The 24,052-nt window shown below is 38.1% G+C and overlaps 1 protein-coding gene across 2 annotated transcripts in view; it reads right to left on the reverse strand.

The window, feature by feature from the left end:
- CWF19L2 (CWF19 like cell cycle control factor 2) overlaps positions 1-24,052 on the reverse strand; it is a 143,470-nt gene that overhangs the window by 70,769 nt on the left and 48,649 nt on the right. For both annotated transcript variants that reach the window (XM_036257910.1, XM_036257911.1), the window contains exons 11-12: positions 18,314-18,430; positions 16,301-16,438 (exon numbers count right to left, since the gene is read on the reverse strand). In XM_036257910.1, the coding sequence (XP_036113803.1) occupies positions 16,301-16,438; positions 18,314-18,430 (255 nt within the window). The remainder of the gene's footprint in view (positions 1-16,300; positions 16,439-18,313; positions 18,431-24,052) is intronic.

The raw sequence follows: 24,052 nt of genomic DNA on the forward strand, positions 1-24,052 counted from the left end.
ACTGATGGTGTGCTTCTTGGCTTTACCTACTCTACTATTGATTCCCTGTAAATTATTTTTTATTTCAGTTAGTGTATCCTTCATTTCTGACTGGTCCTTTTTGATGTCGATGTTCTCACTAAGTTCCTTGGAGGTCTCCTTAAGATCTTTGAAGGTTTCACTAAGTCCCTTGAATGTCTCACCAAGTTCCTTGAGCAACCTTATAACCTGTGGTTTGAATTCTGCATCTGATTGATTGCTTATCTCCATTTTGTTTAACTCTTTTCCTGGAGTTTTGTTCTTTTTTTTCATTTTGGACATATTTCTTTGTCTCATTTTGGCTGCTTCCCTGTGATTGTGTCTATGTATTAGGTAGAGTTGCTGTCTCCCAAGGCTTCATAGGGTGGTCTATTGCTGTAGGTGTCCTGTAGGATTGAGTGGCACAGCCTCTCTGATCACCCTAGCTGGGCCCTTGAGGTGCACCCCCAGTGTAGACATTACACCCTTCTGTTGTGTCTTGATTGCTGTTGGCACATCAATGGGAGGGATTTATACAGGCTGAATAGCTGCAAGGACTGGCTGTGCCCACTGACCACTGGTTTCTCACTACCTTTGAAGATCATCTGTGTAGGGGCCCACCACTTACTTCATCAGGGCCCTAGTACCCACCGAGTCCACTCATTGAGTATGTCACTTAAGGGAGTAGTTGGGCGGTGGTGTTTTGATGTGTTCTAAAGCTGTCCACTGAGTGTGCTGGCTCTGAGGAAGGTCAGCAACTGTCTGTGTTCTATCGATAGCCACCGGCATAAATTACAAAGCAGTCTGCAGATGGCTGCTTCTTGTGCTGAGCTTGGAGGTGCCCAGGAAAAGCCAAGTTGTAAACCAAGGCTGGCTGCTTCTAGTGCCAGGCCTGGGGCCACTTAATGAGAGGTATGGGGCTTGCTGAGACCAGATGCTTCTTGTTTGAGAGATTTTAGGAAACTCTGAAGCAGGATCCAAGAGAGGCCAATCCTATGCTAAAGCCTTTGGAAACAGCTTGGATGGGCCCAAAAGTTGGGTAGGGCAGGGCCTCAGGGAATCAGCAGGGCAGGGCAAACACTGTGAGCCAGGTTGCTGGAGTCCCAGATATGGCAGCCACCTGCCACCTCAGGCAAGGGCTCACCAAAGGAACATCGGCCTCTGCCAGTACATCTGTCCAAGGGGAAAGCCGTCTCTCCAGCCCTCGCCCCAATGCCAAAGAACTCAGTTCTTCTCTGTATGTCTCTGACACCCCTCAAGCTGCCTCCATCTGAGCTCAGAGGGATCAAGTCCGAGTAAGTCCATTCACGGACCCTTTAAGAGGATCTGCCTGGGGGTCCAGCAGCCTCAACCTCCATTAGCCTCAGTTCCCACTGTTTTTTTCAGCTAGAAGTTTCTTACTGGCACTGGAGCCCTGATCTGGGCGCCTGGTGTGGGACGGGGACCTCTCACTCCTCAGGGAGGACCTTCATAGCTGAGGTGTCCCTCCTGATTTTTGTCCGCCATATGTGGGTGGGGACCAGCCTATCTGCGTCCGCCCCTCCTACCAGTCTCCATGTGGCTGCTTCTTTAATTTCATAGTTGTAGGATTTCCATTCAGCTCAATGTCAGGCAGATCTGAATATGGTTGTGTTGTAATTTTAATGTGATTGTAGGAGGAAGCAATACTGCCTTAACCTATGCCGCCATCTTGACCGGAAGTAGTACGTCATCTTTACAAAAATTTGTTCAAGACATCTGCTCATTTTTAAATGGATTATTTGGTTTTTTGCTATTCAGTTGTATGAGTTCTCTATATATTTTGGATACTAATCCTTTATCAGAGAGATAGTTTGCAAATATCTTCTCCAATTTAGAAGAATGCCTTTTCATTTTGTCAATAATTTCTTTTACTGTGCAGATGCTTTTTAGTTTGATGTAGTCAAACTTATTGATTTTTGTTTTTGTTGGCTTGTGTTTTTGGTGACATATAGAAAAACTCACTGCGATGAGGAAAAAAATGGCAGCGGAGTGAATGGAAGCTACACAAACCATCTCCCAGGACCAAACTGGATTTACAACGAAAATGAAGACAAATCATCAGGAAGGGGCAACCGAGAGGCAGCTTTGAGGACCACATAACCAGGGACACTGACTCAATCCTGGTAGGCTTGCGAGAACACGAGAGGGGGCCAGGAGCCCACGGTCCACAGCAGCCTGGGCTGGGACCAGGGGACTCGGCTGGAAGCTGCTGCCGCCTCGGTTGCGTCCAGCGACTGCAGCTGACTGGCTGGGTGCTACGCCCTCGGCTAGTGCCACAGCCTCGGCCGCCCTTGGCTAAGAGCAGCGCCCTCGGGTAAAAAGTCCCAGGTGGCTCCACGACGCAGAGTCTAGACAGAGGCTAAATTGGCAGCAGCTACTCACCTTGGGCTCCGGCAGAGGGAAGGGAGACTGGACTGGAACTATGCGGGGAAAACTCCGGATTTGGAGGGAGCTCAGAGCTTTTGCTGAGTGGATCCACAAAGGACTGTGGTCATCTTAATCCATCCAAGGGCCCTGGGGAGGTGTGGCAGCCCGTGCCCCAGAGATTCAACCCCAGCAGGTGGCCATTGAAATGCTAATTGAGGCCCATTAACAACCAGCAACTGCCCACCCTCAGGAAATCCACTTACACTGAGCACATGAGGGAGTTTTTCAGGCAACTCAGAAACCAAGGTTCTTCAGATGACCTCTACTAATAGCCTCCAGGGAAAAAAAGCTAGAGGATAACTACCATTCCCTGGACTAGGAACTCTAACCAGGAGAGTTAAGACTTGACAGTGGTGTTTAAAGTGGGTCTTCCCTGCCTCATCCAAACCCAGGAGAGAAAGCCACAAACAGAAGAACACCAACACCCACAGGAAAAATTTGGCAGACTCCAAAGCCCACTGCGATAACCAAAACGGTGAAAAACAGAAACAAAAGCCAAATAAAAGAACAAGAGACCTCTACCGAAGATGAGATAAATGAGGTACAGTTAAGTAAGTTAACAGAACTAGAATTCAGAGCCATGATCTTGAGGAAAATCAACAGCATGTGTAAGGACATAGAGATGCTGAAAATAAGCCAATTGGAAATTAAAAACCACCAAGAAGAGATAAAAAATGACATACCAGAAATGAAAAACACATTGGAAGGTCTAAAAAGCAGAGTAGAGGAAGCTGAGGACCAGATTACTGAATTAGCAGAAAGGGTAGAAAAAAATTCAACCAATCAGTAAACCACACACACATCCAAAAAAAAAAAAAAACCATTAAAAAACAGGAAGACAGCTTAAGAGAACTGTGGGACAACTGGAAACGGAATAATATTTGCATCATTGGAGTCCCCAAAGAAGAAGAAAACAAGCAAGGGTTAGAGAATATATTCAAAGATATAGTGACAGAAAACTTTCCCAATTTGGTGAAGGAAGAAGGCATTCAAGTTCAAGAAGCACAAAAAGCCCCAAGAAAGAAGAACCCAAAAAGGCCCACACCAAGACACATAGTAATAAAACTGCCAAAAATTAAAGACACAGAGATAATCCTAAAAGCAGCAAGAGATAAGCAACAGGTTACCTACAAAGGAAACCCCATAAGGCTCTAAGCTGACTTCTCAGAAGAAACACTACAGGCAGGAAGGAAATTGCATGAAGTAATCAACATGAAAAACAAGGATCTGAATCCAAGACTATTCTATCCAGCAAGGCTATCATTCAAAATAGAAGGTCAAATAAAGAGCTTCCCAGACAAAAAAAAAAGCTAAAGAAATACATTAGCACCAAACCAGCACTGCAAGAAATGTTAAAAGGACTGCTGTAATTACCAGGAAAATGGGAAGAAAAATAGAACAACACTAAACAAAAATGGCAATAAATAAGTACATATCAATAATCACCTTAAATGTAAATGGATCGAATGCTCCCATAAAAAGACACAGAGTAGCTGATTGGATAAGAAAGCATGACTCATCTATATGTTGTTTACAAGAGACCCACCTCACAACAAAAGACCAACGTAGATTGAAAGTGAAGGGATGGAAAAAAATCTTCCAAGCAAACGGAAAGGAAAAAAAAGCTGGGGTAGCAATACTCATATCTGATAAAATAGATTTCAAAATGAAGGCCATAACTAGAGACAAAGAAGGCCACAACGTAATATTGAAAGGATCTATCCAACAGGAAGATATAACCTTGATAAACATATATGCACCCAATATAAGAGCACAAAAATACATTAAAAATCTTCTGGAGGACTTCAAAGGAGAAATCGATAGCAATGCAATCATAGCAGGGGACTTCAACACACCACAGACATCACTGGATAGATCCTCTAGACAAAATATTAGCAAGGAAAGAGAGTCTAAATGAACCACTAGACCAAATGGATTTAATAGATATCTACAGAGAATTACACCCCACAACAACAGAATTCACATTCCTCTCAAGTGCACATGGGACATTCTCAAAGATAGACCACATGTTAGGGTACAAACTAAGTCTCTAAAAGTTCAAGAAGACTGAAATCACATCAAGCATCTTCTCAGATCACAATGGCATGAAACTAGAAATCAATTGCAACAAGAACATACAAAGACATTTGAACACATGAAAGCTAAATAGCATGTCATTAAACAATGAATGGGTCACTGAGGAGATCAAGGAAAAAATCCAAAACTTCCTGGAAACCAATGAAAATGAACACACGACAACACAAAATCTATGGGATACAGCGAAAGCAGTTCAGAGAGGGAAGTACATAGCACTACAGGCCTACCTCAAAAAAACAAGAAAAATCTCTAACAGACTATCTAACCTCACAACTTAAGTAACTAGAGAGCAAACAAAAAGAAAACCCCAGAGCAATTAGAAGGAAGGAAATAGTAAAGATCAGAGCAGAAATAAACGACATAGAGACCAAAAAAACAATTCAAAGGATCAATGAAAAAAGAGCTGGTTTTTCGAAAAGATAAACAAGACTGATGGACCCTTACCTAGACTCACCAAGAAACAAAGAGAGAAAACCCAAATACACAAAATCAGAAATGAAAGAAGAGAAGTAACAACTGACACCACAGAAATACAAAAGATCATTAACAACTACTATGAACAATTATATGGCAACAAATTCGACAGTCTAAGCGAAATGGATAAATTTCTAGAAACACATAGTCTCCCAAAACTGGACCAAGAAGAGATAGAAAACTTGAAAAGACCAATATCAACAGAAGACATTGAAGATATAATCAAGACTCTCCCAGCAAACAAAAGCCCAGGCCTGGATGGCTTCACGGAGGAGTTTTACCGAACATTCAAAGAAGAACTAACACCCATTCTATTCAAACTCTTAAAAAATTCAAGAAAAAGGAAGACTTCCACACTCGTTTTATGAAGCCAGGATAATTCTAATTCCAAAACCAGAAAAAGACACAACAAAGAATGAAAACTACAGGCCAATATCCCTGATGAACATAGATGCCAAAATCCTGAACAAAATGCTAGCTAATCGGCTCCAGCAATATACCAGAAAAATTGTCCACCATGACCAAGTGGGATTCATCCCAGGGACGCAAGGCTGGTACAATATTCGCAAATCAATAAACGTGATACACCACATAAATAAAATGAAGAATAAAAACCACAAGATAATATCAAAAAAGCCTTCGACAAAATCCAGCAGCCATGCCCTGGCCGGTTTGGTTCAGCGGTTAGAGCGTCGGCCTGCGATCCTGAGAGACCCGGGTTCAGTTCCCTCTAAGGGCGCGTACCTCGGTTGCAGTTTGTCCCCGGCCCTGTTCGGTTGTGTGGGTGGCAGCCACTCGATGTGTTCCTTTCACATCGATGTTTCTCTCTCTCTGTTCCTCTCTCTCCCTCCCACTCTACCTAAACAAAAAATGGAAAAATGTCCTCAGGTGAGGTTAAAAAAAAAATAAAAAAAAAAATCCAGCAGCCATTTCTGGTAAAAACGCTCAGCAATGTGGGAATAGAGGGATCGTATCTAGACATAATAAAGGCTATATATGAAAGACCTACAGCCAACATCATACTCAATGGGCAAAAACTAAAAGCATTTCCCTTAAGAACAGGAACAAGGCAAGGATGCCCATTTTCGCCACTCTTACTTAACATAGTACTGGAAGTCTTAGCCACAGCAATGAGACAGGAAGGAAAAATAAAAGGGATCCAAATCGGAAAGGAAGAAGTGAAACTGTCTTTATTTGTAGATGACATGATACTATACTTAGAAAACGCCAAAGACTCCATCAAAAATTTACTAGATCTAATAAATGAATTTGGAAAATTAGCAGGATACAAAATTAACATCAATAAATCAATGGCATTCTAATCCACCAATGATGAACTCACAGAAAGAGAAACTAAGAAAACAATCCCGGAGAACCGAAAAATGGCGGCGGAGTGAACGGAGCTACACAGACCGTCTCCCAGAACCAAACTGGAATTACAACTATAACACAGACAAATCGACGGGAAAAACCAACAGAAAAGCAGCTTGCGAGGACCATACAACGAGGGACACTGACTCCATCCCGGTAGGCTTGCGAAGGCGCGAGACGGGGCTGGGAGCACACGGTCTGCAGCTCGGCAACGGCCTTAGCTGGGAGCAGCGCCCTCGGATTACACTCCCAGGCGGCTCCACAGCGCAGCCAGGACAGAGGCTGAAACAGCCACAGCCACTCACCTTGGTCTCCGGCAGAGGGAGGGCAGACTGGACTGGAACTGTGTCGGGACACTCGGGGTTTGGAGGGCGCTCAGAGCTTTAGCTGAGTGCAGCCACTCAGGACGGTGGCCACATTGCTCCTTCCCAGGGCTCTGAGGAGAGACAGCACCCCTCCCCCTCAGAGATCCAACCCCACCCTGTGGGCCACTGAAGTGTTAATTGAGGCTCACTAACAACCACCATCTGCCCCACCCTCGTGAAAGCCCCTTGGCTGAGCACCAGAGGGAGTTTATCAATCAACTGGCAACCCAAAACTGATCAATTAACTTCGACTGCTAGCCTCCAGGCAAAAAGCTAGAGGATAACAGTACGTTTCCTGCGCTGGCAACTTTAACCAGGAAAGCAAAACTTGACAGTGGTGTTCAACGTGGGTCCTCCCTCGCTCATCTAAACACAGGAGAGGGAGCCACAAACAGCAGAACACCAATACCCACAGGGAGAACTTGACAGGCTCCAAAGCCAACAGTGATAGCCAATATGGTGAAACACAGAAAAAGAAGCCAAATGAAAGAGCAAGACACCTCCATCGAAGATGAGATCAATGTGGAGCAATTAGGCATGTTAACAGAGCTAGAATTCAGAGCCATGATCTTGAGGAAGCTGAACAGCATGAGTAAGGACATAGAGACACTGAAAATAAGCCAATTGGAAATTAAAAACCAACAAGAAGAGATAAAAAATGACATATCAGAAATGAAAAACACATTGGAAGGTTTAAAAAGCAGAGTAGGGGAAGCTGAGGACCGGATCAGTGAATTAGAAGACAGGGTAGAAAAAAATCAACCAATCAGAAAAACAAAAGGAAAAAACTATTAAAAAACAGGAAGACAGCTTAAGAGAACTATGGGACAACTGGACACGTAATAATATTCGCATCATAGGAGTCCCCGAAGAAGAAGAAAATGAGCAAGGGATAGAGAATATATACAAAAAAATTGTGAGAGAAAACTTCCCTAATTTGGTGAAGGAAGAAGTCATTCAAGTTCAAGAAGCACAGAGAGTCCCAAGTAAGAAGAACCCAAACAGGCCCACACCAAGACACATAGTAATTAAAATGCCACAAATTAAAGACAAAGAGAGAATCCTTAAAGCAGCAACAGAGAAGCAAAAGGTTACCTACAAAGAGAACCCCATAAGGCTCTCAGCTGACTTCTCACAAGAAACACTACAGGCCAGAAGGGAATGGCGTGAAGTAATCAAAGTCATGAAAAACAAAAATCTGATTCCAAGACTACTCTACCCAGCAAGGCTATCATTCAAAATAGAAGATCAAATAAAGAGCTTCCCAGACAAAAAAAGGCTAAGGGAATACATTAGCACCAAACCAGCACTGCAAGAAATGTTAAAAGGACTGCTGTAATTAGCAGTAGAAATGGGAAGAAAAATAGAACCACACTAAACAAAAATGGCAATAAATAAGTACATATCAATAATCACCTTAAACGTAAATGGATTGAATGCTCCCATAAAGACGCACAGAGTAGCTGATTGGATAAGAAAGCATGACTCATCTATATGTTGTTTACAAGAGACCCACCTCTCAACAAAAGACTCACATAGGTTGAAAGTGAAGGGATGGAAAAAAATTTTCCAAGCAAATGGAAAGCAAAAAAAAGCTGGGGTAGCAATTCTCATATCTCATAAAATAGATTTCAAAATCAAGACCATAAATAGAGACAAAGATGGCCACTACATAATATTGAAAGGATCTATCCAACAGGAAGATATAACCTTTATAAACATATATGCACCCAATATAGGAGCACCAAAATATATTAAAAATCTTCTGGGGGACTTCCAATCGACAACAATACAATCATAGCAGGGGACTTCAACACCCCGTTGACAGCATTGGATAGAACCTCTAGGCAAAAAATTAGCAAGGAAACAGAGACTCTAATTGAAACACTAGACCAAATGGATTTAATAGATATCTACAGAGAATTACACCCCAAAACTACAGAATACACATTCTTCTCAAGTGCACATGGGACATTCTCAAACATAGACCACATGATAGGACACAAACTAAATCTCTACAAGTTCAAGAAGATTGAAAACATATCAAGCATCTTCTCAGATCACAATGGCATGAAACTAGAAATCAATTGCAACAAGAACATGCAAAGACATTTCAACACATGGAGGCTAAATAGCATGTTATTAAACAATGAATGGGTCACCGAGGAGATCAAGGAAGAAATTAAAAACTTCCTGGAAACCAATGAAAATGAACACACAACAAAAATCTATGGGATGCAGCGAAAGCAGTTCTGAGAGGGAAGTTCATAGCACTACAGGCCTACCTCAAAAAACAATAAAAGTTTCTAACTCACTGTCTAACCTCACAACTTAATGAATTAGAAAGCAAACAAAAAGAAAACCCCAGAGCAAGTAGAAGGAAGGAAATAGTAAAGATCAGAGCAGAAATAAATGACATAGAGACCAAAAAAAACAATTCAAAGGATCAATGAAACAAAGAGCTGGTTTTTCGAAAAGATAAACAAGATTGATGGACCCTTAGCTAGCCTCACCAAGAAACAAAGAGAGAGAACCCAAATACACAAAATCAGAAATGAAAGAGGAGAAGTAACAACCAACACCACGGAAATACAAAAAATCGTTAACAACTACTATGAACAACTATATGGCAACAAATTCGACAACCTAAGCGAAATGGACAAATTTCTAGAAACACACAGTCTCCCAAAACTATTCCCGGAAGAGATAGAAAACTTGAACAGACCAATAACAACTAAGGAAATTGAAGAGGTAATCAAGACTCTCCCAGCAAACAAAAGCCCAGGCCCAGATGGTTTCACGGGGGAGTTTTAACGAACATTCAAAAAAGAACTAACACCCATTCTCCTCAAGCTATTTCAAAAAATTCAAGAAGAAGGAAGACTTCCAAACACATTCTATGAAGCCAGCATAATTCTAATTCCAAAACCAGAAAAAGACACTACGAAGAAAGAAAACTACAGGCCAATAGCCCTGATGAACATAGACGCCTAAATCCTGAACAAAATATTAGCAAATCGGATCCAGAAATACATCAAAAAAATTATTCACCATGACCAAGTGGGATTCATTCCAGGGATGCAAGGCTGGTACAATATTCACAAATCAATAAACGTGATACACCACATAAACAAAATGAAGAATAAAAACCACATGATCATATCAATAGATGCTGAAAAAGCATTCGACAAAATCCAGCATCCATTTCTGATAAAAACGCTCAGCAATGTAGCAATAGAGGGATCATATCTCGACATAATAAAGGCCATATATGAAAGACCTACAGCCAACATCATACTCAATGGACAGAAACTAAAACCATTTCCATTAAGAACAGGAACAAGACAGGGATGTCCACTTTCGACACTCTTATTTAACATTGTACTGGAAGTCTTAGCCACAGCAATCAGACATGAAGAAAAAATAAAAGGGATTCAAATTGGAAAGGAGGAAGTGAAACTGTCATTATTTGCAGATGACATGATATTGTACATAGAAAACCCTAAAGACTCCATCAAAAATCTATTAGACTTAATAAATGAATTTGGCAAAGTAGCAGGATACAAAATTAACGTCAAGAAATCGACGGCATTCTTGTACACCATTGATGAACTCACAGAAAGAGAAACTGAAAAAACAATCCCACTTACCATCGCTCCAAAAAAATTACGATACGTAGGAATAAACTTAACCAAAGAAGTAAAGGACCTATTTGCAGAAAACTACAGGTCATTGAAAAAAGAAATAGAGGAAGATATAAAAAAGTGGAAGCACATACCCTGTTCATGGATTGGAAGAATTAACGTCATTAAAATGTCCATACTACCCAAAGCAATCTATAGATTCAATGCAATCCCCATCAAAATACCAACGACATATTTCATAGAACTAGAACAAATACTTCAAAAGTTCATATGGAACCAAAAAAGACCCCGAATAGCCACAGCAATCTTGAAAAAGAAGAACAAAGTAGGTGGGATCACAATACCAGATATCAGGTTATACTACAAAGCGACTGTAACCAAAACAGCCTGGTACTGGCACAAGAACAGGCATATAGACCAGTGGAACAGAACTGAAAACCCAGAAATGGACCCAAGGCAATATGCTCAATTAACATTTGACAAAGGTGGCAAGAGCATACAATGGAGTAAAGACAGCCTCTTTAATAAATGGTGTTGGGAAAATTGGACAGCTACATGCAAAAAAATGAAACTAGACCATCAAGTTACACCATATACAAAAATAAATTCGAAATGGATAAAAGACTTAAATGTGACCCGTGAATCCATAAAAATTCTAGAAGAAAATGTAGGCAACAAAATTTCGGACATCATATGGAGCAGAATTTTCACTGATACATCATCTAAGGCAACAGAAATAAAGGAGAAAATGAACACATGGGACTACATCAAACTCAAAAGCTTCTGCACAGCAAAAGAAACAATCATCAAAATGCAAAGGCAACCCACTGTATGGGAGAACATCATTGCCAATGATGTATCAGATAAGGGGTTAATTTCCAATATATATAGAGTGCTCATACAACTCCACAAAAGGAAGACAAAGAACCCAATTAAAAAATGGGCAGAGGAGCTGAATAGACACCTCTCCAAACAGGACATACAAATGGCCAAGAGACATATGAAGAAATGCTCAACATCACTAATCATCAGAGAGATGCTAATTAAAACAACCATGAGATATCACCTCACACCTGTCAGAATGGCCGCCATCAACAAATCATCAAACAACAAGTGTTGGCGAGGGTGTGGAGAAAAGGGGACTCTAATACACTGCTGGTGGGAATGCAGACTGGTGCAGCCGCTATAGAAAACAATATGGTGCTACCTCAAAAAATTAAAAATTGAACTTCCATTTGACCCAGTGATCCCACTGCTGGGAATATAGCCTTAGAAGCCTGAAACACCAATCAGGAAGAATATATGTACCCCCATGTTCATAGCAGCACTATTTACAATAGCTAAGATCTGGAAACAGCCCAAGTGTCCACCAGTAGACGAATGGATAAAAACACTGTGGTACATATACACAATGGAGTACTATGCAGCGGTAAGAAAGAAAGATCTCTTATCCTTTGAGACGACATGGAGGGACCTGGAAAGTATTATCCTAAGTGAAAGAAGCCAACCAGAAAAAGACAAATACCACATGATCTCACTTATATACAGAATATAATGAACATAACAGTCTGAGGAATACAGTAGACCCAGACACATGGAAGTAGAGCACAGACTGACATCCCTCAGAAGAGGGGATGGGGGGTGGGGGGGTGGGAAGAGATAAACCACATAACTTATATGCATGTATGCATGACCAATGGACATGGATAACTAAGCCGGGGACAGGGTGGAGGGGGGGTGGGGTGGGGGTGCCAATGGGGTAAAAAGGTAAAATATCTGTAACAAAAAAATAAATAAAAATTCATAAAATAAAATAAAAAAAAAAATTAAAAAAAAAAAAGGGGGTGGGCATTTGGGGTAGAAAAGCAGGGTAACCTGTAACTTCTTTGTCATACATCTTGTGAATGGCAGACACTATTCCTTCCCCACCTAAAATCAGTTTTAATACTGGGGGGACGGGGGGCACCACTATTTCCTGTACTCATACAAATATTTACAAACATCAAAATATATATTGAATTTGTTTTTGAACCAAAATTGGCTTTAGTCCACACACATTATTCAGCCTCTTGCCTTTTTTCTCTTAATGTCTGATGGTGAATGCCTTCTAGTATAATAAAGAGGCTCTAAAATTTAAAAAAGAAAAAGAAAACAATCCCATTTACCGTTGCAGCAAAAAAATTAAAATACCTAGGAATAAACTTAACCAAAGAAATAAAGGACCTATTCGAAGAAAACTACAGTTCATTGAAAAAAGAAATAGAGGAAGATATAAAAAAGTGGACGCACATACCCTGTCCATGGAAGGGGAGAATTAACATCATTAAAATGTCCATACTACCCAAAACAATCTATAGATTCAATGCAATCCCCATCAAAATACCAAAGGCATATTTCACAAAATTAGAACAAGTACTTCAAAAGTTCATATGGAACCAAAAAAGACCTCGAATAGCCACAGCAATCTTCAAAAGGAAGAACAAAGTTGGAGGGATCACATTACCAGATTTCAGGTTATACTATAAAGCTACTGTAATCAAAACAGCCTGGTACTGACACAAGAACAGGCATATAGACCAGTGGAACAGAACAGAGAACCCAGAAAAGGACCCAAGGCAATATGCTCAATTAATATTTGACAAAGGTGGCAAGAGCATACAATGGAGTAAGGACAGCCTCTTTAATAAATGGTCCTAGGAAAATTGGACAGATACATGCAGAAAAATGGAACTAGACCATCAACTTACACAATATATGAGAATAAACTCAAAATGGATAGAAGACTTAAATGTGACCCGTGAATCCATAGAAATCCTAGAAGAAACTGTAGGCAACAAAATTTCAGACATCACACGCAGCAGAATTTTCACTGATACATCACCTAAGGCAATAGAAACAAAGGAGAAAATGAACACATGGTACTACATCAAACTCAAAAGCTTCTGCACAGCAAATGATACAATCATCAAAACGGAAAGGTTAGCCACTGGATGGGAGAGCATAATTGCCAATGATATATCAGATAAGGGGTTAATTTCCAATATATATAGAGTGCTCATACAACTCCACAAAAGGAAGACAAAGAACCCAATTAAAAAATGGGCAGAAGAACTAAATAGACACCTCTCTAAACAGGACATACCAACGGCTAAGAGACATATCAAGAAATGCTCATCATCACTAATCATTAGAGAGATGCAAATTAAAATAACAATGAAGTATCACCTCACACCTGTCAGAATGGCCGCCATCAACAAATCATCAAACAACAAGTGTTGGCGAGGGTGTGGAGAAAAGGGGACTCTAGTACACTGCTGGTGGGAATGCAGACTGCTGCAGCCACTATGGAAAACAATATGGTGTCACCTCAAAAAATTAAAAATTGATCTTCCATTTGACCCAGTGATCCCACTTCTAGGAATATACCCTAAGAAGCCTGAAACACCAATCAGGAAGAATATATGTACCCCCATGTTTGTAGCCGCACTATTTACAATCGCTAAGATGTGGAAACAGCCCAAGTGTCCACCAGTAGACGAATGGATAAAAACGCTGTGGTACATATACACAATGGAGTACTATGCAGCTGTAAGAAAGAAAGATCTCTTATCCTTTGAGACTACATGGAGGGATCTGGAAAGTATCATCCTAAGTGAAACAAGCCAAGCAGAGAAAGACAAGTATCATATGATCTCACTTATTTGTGGAATATAATGAACATAACAGTCTGAGGAATGGGGTAGTCCCAGAGACGTGGAAGTGGGGTACAGACTGACAATCCCCAGAAGAGGGGGCGGGGAAAGATAAACCACAGAACTTATATGCATGTATGCATGAACAGTGGACATGGACAACAAACTGGGGACAGGGCATGGGGGGGGGATCAGTGGGGGAAAAAGGAGAAACATCTGTAACCAAAATTAATTAATAAAAAGGGAAAAAAAAGAAAAACTCAGTGCCACACTGACATCAAGGAGCTTTTGATCTGTTTTCTTCTAGGAGTCTTATAGCTTCAGGTCTTACATTTAAGTCCTTAACATTTCTTGTTAATCTTTGTGGTAAGTGTAAGATAGATGTCCATTTCATTCATTTGCATGTGGATATCCAGTTTTCCCAAGACCATTTGTTGAAGAGATTATCCTTTCCCCATTCAATATTTTTGGTTCCATTGTCAAATATTAGTTGACCATATATATATCATGTACATTTACTTGTGGTTTCTCAATTCTGTTCCATTGTTCTCCTTATCTGTTTTTATACCAGTACCATACTGTTATGATTATAATACTTTGTATTATAGTTTAAAATCATAAAGTGTGATGCCCCAACTTTCTTCTTTCTCAAGGTTTCTTTGGCTATTTAGAGTCTTTTGTGGTTTCATAAAAATTTTAGAATTGTTTTTACTATTTCTGTGAAAAATGCCAATGGAATTTTGATAGGGATTGCATTCAATCCATAGATGGCTTTGGGTAGTTTGGAAACTTTGCCAGTATTAACTCTTCTAATCCATGCATATGGAGATAGCTTTCTATTTATTCTGTCTTCAATTTCTTTTATCAATATCTTATAGTTTTCAGTGTACAAATCTTTCACCTCCTTGGTTAAATTTATTCCTAAGTATTTTATTGTTCTTCAAGCTATTATAAATAGGATTGTTTTATTTCTTTTTCAGACAGTTCATTGTTAGTGTATACAAATGAAACTAACTTTTGTATGTTGAATCTGTATCCTGAAATTTTATTCAATTGTTTATTTGTTCTAATCGCTTTTTGGTGGAATCTTTAGGATTTTCTATATACAAGATTATATCAGCAGCAGAGAAAATATTATTTCTTCTTAATGTGGATGCCGTTTACCTCTCAAAAGCAACCAACACAGTTATTTAAAACCCCCTACCTCGCCCTGGCCGGTTTGGCTCAGCGGTTGGAGCAGCGGCCTGCGGTACAGAGAGACCCGGGTTCGGTTCCCGCTAAGGGCACGTACCTCGGTTGCAATTTGTCCCCGGCCCTGGTTGGTCGTGCAGGTGGCAGCCACTCGATGTGTCCCTTCACATCGATGTTTCTCTCTCTCTCTTCCTCTCTCTCCCTCCCGCTCTATCTGAACAAAAAATGGAAAAATGTCCTCGGGTGAGGATAAAAAAACAAAAAAAACCCCTACCTCTCTTCTCTGGCTTCTGAAACACCACACCCTCAGTTTTCCTTCTCAATGTAACAGAGAAATATCAATCAGCTGCCTGCCCTGTAGGTGCTCCAACTAGGTATCAAACCCGAAACCTTTTGGTGTATGGAACAACGCTCCAAATAAACTGAGCCATCGGGCCAGAGCTAAATGCTTCTCTTTTATAAAAACACTTAATGGTAGTGCTTGGTAAGGATTGCAATGGAAGAGATTGAACAGAAAATGCTATTTGTAATAAAAATTCATCCTACTACATAATTATGTATTAATATATATTTCACACAAATATAAAGACAAGTTTATTCCAAGATGTCTTCTCTACAATCTATAATCTATTACACCAAATAAACTCCTTGAGCATAATTATGAAGAACTGGAGGAACATTAAGACAGAATAGATAGGCAACCTAACTAGTAACATGCTGTCAACATTAAACTCTGGCCCAAAACTTTCCCTTATATGGTAAAGCAAATAACATATAATCAACATTTTCATGGAATATATTTAAAAACTAAACCAAAGGTCATTAATTAATAACAAACTAAATCCTAAATATACATTTCCCGATCAAATCAATTCCAAAATGCATGTTCCTAATATGTCTAACACAGATTTTAATTTAATAAATCAAGATTAGAAAAAAACAGCTCAGTCTGAAAAGTAGATCATTACTAGACTGAGTAAGCAACTTCTCAAAATCAAAGGTATCCTAGAATATATCTTACCTTAGATGCCATTCTCATAAAAAGTTTGTTTTGATTTTCTGCTGTTCCCATCTTCTCATTCTTGACTAAATCATTTAGGTTTAAATTGTCATCATCATGAAAGTATCTGACCCTTTCTTTTTCCTCATGGGTTGAAGCCTATGACAAAATAAACATTATTAATTTAGTGAAAAGTTAAGTTTCTAAAATATATATATATATATTTTTTTGGTTAATCTTCATCCAAGGATATTTTTCCATTGATCTTTAGATAGAATGGAAGGGACGGAGAGAGAGAAAACGAAAGAGAGACACACACATCGATGTGAGAGACAAACATCAACTGCCTCCTGCACAACCCCGACCAGGGTGGCGGATTGAACCTGTACATGTGCCCTTGACCAGGAATTGAACCCACACTACCTGTCCATGGGCTGATGCTCTAACTGCTGAGCTGAACCAGCCAGGGCCTAAAGTATTATAATGAATTATCTATATCTGATATTAAATGTACAAATACCACTATGTATCACAGTTAATCTCTATTCAATTTGCTTCCATGTGGAAGAATTTCCATTACAATAACTCACTGCTTTTCTGCCCCTTTCTTTTCCTCTTTCCCAGGGATGGAGGCATAACATTATCTGATTTCTGAGTTTTGGAGGAAAGGCAGAATTGTTTTATCCCTTCTCTCCTCTCTTCTTTTCTCCTCCTTGTAGTAACAATTCCCCACCCCTGTGGAGGGAAGTCTGAAGTTATCCAGAGATCAAAAAAGCATATTGAAAACTGAGGTGAAGTATTAGCAAATGCACTTCAAACAACTCTATCAGAAACAAAGCTGATATTCTGATTCTTATCTAAATCAATCCTGAGTTGTTCTATAAGTTGGTTCCATAATACATGTGAAAAATAAAGAGTACTATTTATTTCCTCTCAAATCAAATCCCCAATATTATTGTCACATTCCTTTATACAAATAAAATCTGCTCTTCAACTTCTTTGAGAACCACAGTCCCAATATTTTTTCCCAACTATTTCTGTCTTCACTAGCTTAAACCTCATATTCCATGACGTCAATCACTTTCTAGACCCTGACCCTTAATTTCTGGTTCTGTTATCCTTTCATTATACTTTAAAAGTAAACCTCAATCTTGAATGGGTGTGTCTACCCTCTTTATTCCTATACCTAGATAACTTGGTAGCAGGCAACTCAAAAAGAGCCCTCGATGCCATATGGCAATGCGTCTATGGATCCCCAGTTAGTTCTGTCATTTCATATAATTCAAACCTTGACTAGTCTGCCTCATCCCCCTTCAAACTCCTAGTCCCTTACACTTCATTAGAAGAGCTATCTATTCCAGGCCTATTTGCTGAATGAGTTCATAACTATCTCTAGCAGCATAGGCACTCAGCAAGCAAATAATAAACATGTGACAGAAAAATTCTGAATGAACTAATCTTTTATAGGCCCAATCACCACTTGTATGGCATTACCAATTTAAAACAAAAAAACCTAATTTGGGAAAACTAAAAACATTGTTTTTACCATCTACAGAGCCTCATTGTAGTGCTAAACACTAACTGCTAGAGCTGAAAGATGGGAAAAAAAATAAGGTTTATAAAGGATCCCGGCAACTACATAATTACTATGTTACTATACATGGATATCCTACTTCCAGGTCTCATATTAACTAACACAGATAACAGGTCTGGGAGACCAAGGTTTTCCCTAAAAGCTATGATAAGTATATCAAAAGAAGCTAAAAACAATGTCAAAGAAATGTACACTAAAATTTAAATTGCCTTAAACAGTCAATGTTCACAGCTATTTGAAAGCTGTAGTTGAATTAGATTACATTTTATAAAGGGCGAAAGGATATAACTAAGAATAAAAGTAATAACATAATTTAATACCTTCTAATATTTGCATTATACAGCTACATTTCAAGAAATATTTTGAAGTATTCATATGCAAAGAAAGCCTCAAGGGGAAAAAAGGAATTCTAAAGAAATAAAAAAATACGTGAAACATACCATCTGCCTCCTCCTTCTTCCTCCTTTAGATTCCAGAGGTTTCCCTGGTGTGTTCACAGGCCAAACTCTTCCAGACTGATCTGTTCTGACAAGAACCACTTCTTGCTGGTCTTCAGTCTGTTGGAAGATTTAGAGATAACTATCAAAATTATTGTGAAGAGTGTTGAATGCTTATATTTAATAATGACAAGGATATAAAAGCAAAAAAATGATTCTAGCTTTCACTAAGATATTATGGATTAGCTAAAGTCTCCTGGACTTTCATTATGCACTATAATGTAAAATGACCATAACCTTTTCAGGGAGAAGGTGGGAAAAAATATCTAAAGTTCATTTTATTGTTTGTTTTTTTTAAGCAATCACAGAAGCAAACTTCAAGTCAAGTTTTCACCTAGACAATATTAAAAGATGACAAAGAACAAATATTCAAACAGACATTGTGTGAGAGTATCTATCATTTATACAGATGTTGTGTCTAATTAATTTTAAAAGAGATGTGGAAGTGGGGTACAGACTGACAATCCCCAGAAAGGGAGTGGTAGGGGAAAGATAAACCACAGAACTTATATGCATGTATGCATGAACAATGGACATGGACAACAAAGCTGGGGACAGAGCATGGAGGGAGGGGGAGGGGGGAATCAATGTGGGAAAAAGGAGAAACATCTGTAACAAAAATAAATTAATTTAAAAAAATTAAAGAAAAAAACTTTCTAAATTGCAAAAAAAAAAAATTCTGCTGAAACTTGCTTCTAAGAAATAAAGCAAATGACAAAACAAACTTGTTAAATTAACACTCTACACAACTGTTAAATTGGATACTTTACACACAATGACACTACACACAACTTCTATTTTTTCCATTAACAGTGCTGAAATGCTTTGCACTTCTCTGAATCTTCGGAAGAAGTTATATCTCACACGCTTTCAATCTGTAATCTTTCTCCTACAAATTTTTAGCCAAATATATATAGGCCTGGTATAGTGTAGAATAAGAGTTAACTTCATCCTATGATAAAAAGAGAATGTTACTGGAAAGGTTCTAATAAAGAATTACATAAAGAATACTAGATAACTACTTTATTAAAAACCAATTTGAAACTAGCCCAAGCAAATTATTCACATTTCAATTTTCTTCTCAAATTAGAATCAGTTGTTAAAAATAAATTCAATTTCATAGAGATTTAGTTCTCCTGTTGAAATGTACTAACAAAATGCATACCAATTCCGATCTTACATTCACACACAATATTAAGTAAATGATAAACATACTACTTTTCTTGTTCAGTTAATTAATTAACATTAATTAATGAAGTATCATATTTTAAAGGGCATCTCTATTCACTCTCTTACTGGATAACAGAGATAGGCAAAACACTGTAATGTGGTTTTTCAGTTTATCTTACTATTAAAGCTGATCTCCTAAGGACTTTCAAATTACTAAATCTAATAAAATACTTACCAATTATTATTTAACTTAATTAGAAAGCATTTGATTCTGTTTATTATATTCTCAGCCTAAGTCGTCTTTGTCCAATTTTAAATACTCTACTTTCCTGGTTCTGCCTTACCTCTCTGACCCATTCATTCATTCATTCATTCATTCAATATTTTTAAGTGTTTACCTTATGTACTAAGTAACTAAAAGAAATCTAGTCCCTGCCTATAAGCTTACTACCTTTTCAACAAATTATTCTCTACGTAAATTTCTCTACAAAGAAAGTCAATTTCACTTTCTCCTGTTTTTCAAGTTACGATTCAATGATGATTCCACCAGGATTCCTTGGTTTCCAGCCCTCCAGCCTGAAACCTAATTATTACTCATACTGTCAAAAAATTCATTATGTTAAACATAAATATAATTATGTCATTATTTGGTGAAAAATCTGCAAAGACCTCATATCATCTAGGAAATCAAGAGCACTAAAAGTGTCAACACAGACCAGTGCCAATCTGAGAATCACCAGCCAGGATGAGTCAAACACAAAAATGAGTGTATAAAACTTATACAACAAGCCCGGCCGGTGTGGCTCACTGGTTGAGCATCGACCCATGCACCAAGAGGTTGCTGGTTCGATTCCTGTCAGGGCACGTGCCTGGGTTGTGGACCCAATTCCCAGTGGGGCATGCAGGAGGCGGCCAATCTATGTTCTCTTTCATCGATGTTTCTCCGCGCCCCCCCCCTTCCCTTCCTCTCTCTAAAATCAATAAAGAAAAAAAAATTTTAATAATGATAACATTAAACCCTTTATATACTAAAATAAATAACATTTTCTCTATTTTCAAAAACTATATTTTCCAAATCAAAAAGAAATTAGCAAGAAGGGTCGCATTATTTTACATTTTTGCGAATCTCATGAATGCCTGGCTTCGCAGAGGATAGCTAGGTTCTCCTCCCTTTCTGCATGCAGTGTTCCCATAGCAGCTAAGAACTAAAAGTGGCTGCCTTTAGGATCAGATCAAGTCTGGAAAGGGCTCAAGACAATGTTCCTCTTTGATACAGGCCTGTTAGCACTATTTGTATGTAACACGTTGATTTTAAAAAAAAGGAAAGAAAAAAGCATATATTACTTTGATTCAAAGCTGGCAACAAAAATTTTAAATGTTTATTTGAAAGTCTTTTCTAGCACTTTTGAGAATAAAGAAAAGTCTTCCACTAGATCAGATTTTCCCACCAGATGGCATTCTGCAAGTATGCCATCACTGAAAGCCATATAGCAGTTATTATTGTTCTTAGTACTTTCATGATTTTTGAACCATCTCTACCGTATGTCTAATTATGTCCACAGAGAGAAGGTTGTTTATACACACAAGTACCCAGCAAAGGCAGTGAGTAGACTGAACACCAAGCTACATTACATTCACTGAGATGTATATCCTGATTCAAGGCTACTTTGTGAGTTACACAAAGATATTCACAGGAAGCATCTGCTCAAAGGATGCACCTAAATCCCATAAAGGTAACAGATGGACTCAGAGCAGCTTTACTTATACCTCCTCTTTTCAATTCTTAATTCTGTTCATTTTTGTCTTTTATTTTTCCACCCTTGATCAGTCTTAGATGCTTATCTATTTTATTAGGGTCACCCTAAAAAAAACCAACCAACAAACAAAAAACCTCTTGGTTGTTTTTTAATCACTTCCACTTATTTTTGGTTTTCTATTTCAGTAATTTCAACTCTCATCTATCCATCATATCTCCTATATACTCTTTGATACATTTTCTTTTTTGTCTTCTGTGTTGTCATTGGCCAATACCACAGGTAGCACTGTGTGTGGTGCGGACTCTAGAGCCAGAATGCCCAAGTTCCAATCCTGCGTCATTATATAACCTTGCAAGTTATTCAATTACCTCAATTTCCTCATTTGTAAAATAAACAAAATAATAAGGTGTTTTCAGGATCACATAAATTAATACATGTCAAGTATTTAGAACAATGCCTAGGTATAAAAGTAAGTGACAAATAAATATCAGCTCTAATTTCTAGTTCCCTTTCAGTTAATGAAATACTTCTTTCACTGACTGTGTCCTCCCTGGGATTTATACCAGGGCATCCTTCAAATTCATAGGACACTGTTTCTTCTTCCTATCTACTTATTATTGTTTTACTTTTGCCTGGTTTTATTTCCTAATATCTTATTCTTTTTATGAATACTATGTTCTCATAACTGAAGCTACTAAACATAATTAATTTTAAAACCATTTTAAGACTGTGTTACCATTTTAAATTTACAGGCAATGAGTGTTTATATCCCAATTATTATTTTTTTTTACTATCTTTCTGAGGGAAAACTAAATTTTTTGGTATGCTGGTATTAGCAAGCTTATCTTAAGTGGGAGTTTATCCCTTCCTTCCTGTCTCTCTGCATCCTCTTAACCCTCACTAACTGGTAGTCTGAAAACTGTTTCCACTCAGTCCATCAGGATTCCCAGTTCTTACAATGATATCTCACACTGTGATATTAGGGATATTTCACATGGCTGTAAGGTTATGTCCACTTTCTCTACACTTCCCATCATAAATAATTTCCTAGGAGCTACAGCCTTAAGTATTCAAAGCATTTTCCAGACTCATTTCCAAGAACACTCAAACCTGGTTCAGGTACAGAGATGCTGTGTGAGTGAATCTTTTACATCCTATCATATCAGATGAGCTCAAGCCTAAATCTGATTAGTTCTGAAGCTGGATCCCTGCAAGCTCCAGCTCCTTATTGTTTTGTTTCTATTCAGTTTCCTATTCACAGAGAAGTGTATCTTTATTTTTGAGCCATGTTACATCTCTTTCAATTTTCTCATTTTATATTTTGGCTGTGATTGCTATGTTTTAGAATAGAGTTAAGGCCTTAGCTCTAATCATAGCACTCAGAAATGCCGCTCAATAATTTTCCAAATTCTTTAAGTTATAGAGACCATCGTGCAAACTAAAAATATATTCCATGAACACATCTTTTAAGTTGTTCAAGCCATCTTGTCAATCCTAAAATTCTTCCAGAGCATACTCTAGAATTAAAATGAAGGTACATATTTATTTTAGCCTCAGTTTTATTTCTTGTCAAATTGGTATAATAATAACCTGCCTAACCTCTCTCTCTCTCATAAAGCTGCTGACAGAATATGAAATATGTATAACCTTGAGAAAATTAAATATTAATGTAAAATATCATTACTTAAAAATTATGAGCAATATTTAAGACTAGACTACAGTTTATTTCACAATTTCAAAAGTGGATTACTTGGGGCCACTAATAGTTTTAGTTTTGCTAAGCAGATGTTGTCTAGAGCCAGTATAATATCTGGTTCTAGCATAATATGAAAAACCAATTCAGTTCTTCAGTCTTCTTGTTTCATCATTGCTCCTTTGTAATCCTTACACTGAAGCTAGCTATGAGAATATAAATTTATATTACATTTCTAACCAGGTTCCTTTCAGCACTTACCAGGATGGGAAAGGAGGAGAGGATTTAAATTTTGTTCTAATGTTGACTAATATTTTAGAATTTTTTCACATTAAAATAATAGAATTCATTTAGATGTGAAAAATATCTTAGCTATTTTGACAGTTACAAAATAGGCACATTTAAGAACAACAAATGCTATACTTCATACATAACAATAGCAGTGAAATCTGAACTGCCCTATATTTGTCCTATTTGAAAACAAACCAAGACAATTTTTCCAGACAGAAATTAATATTGATATAATTATAATTGTATAAAGTTGTAAAATATACCTCATTTAATTTTAACAACCCTGTAACATAGGTATTAAGCCACATTTTACTAATGAGGACACTAAGGGGCACATACAATAAGTAATCAAATTCCAGATCCAATTCTAGGATCTTTGGCTTCAAAATCTCATGTAATTTCATCCCTATACTTTTTCCATTACATGCTATTTCTATTACTCAATGTCTCTAATAAAATGAATTAGTAATAACATTTTACCAAACACTGTCACTTTTTTCCCCACATTTTACCAAACACTGTCACTTTTTGAAAAGCAAAAGTAAGTTGACAATGCTTTTTTTTTTTTTTTACTAGTTTTTTAATTATGGAAAATTTCTTTCAAAACAATAAAAATTTGCCCACCTTTTGACTGAGAATGTTTGAGTACTTTATTAAGGACTCAACAACAAAGCCATATTTTAACTGTTGGTTGGATATATTTTATGAGACTATCTGGCTTTGCAATGAAACTGTGGGCAATTTGAAAAGATATGTCCACAACTGATATAA

This window comes from Molossus molossus, unplaced genomic scaffold (genome assembly GCF_014108415.1).
Source record: "Molossus molossus isolate mMolMol1 unplaced genomic scaffold, mMolMol1.p scaffold_m16_p_13, whole genome shotgun sequence".
NCBI classification, from domain to species: Eukaryota; Metazoa; Chordata; class Mammalia; order Chiroptera; family Molossidae; genus Molossus; species Molossus molossus.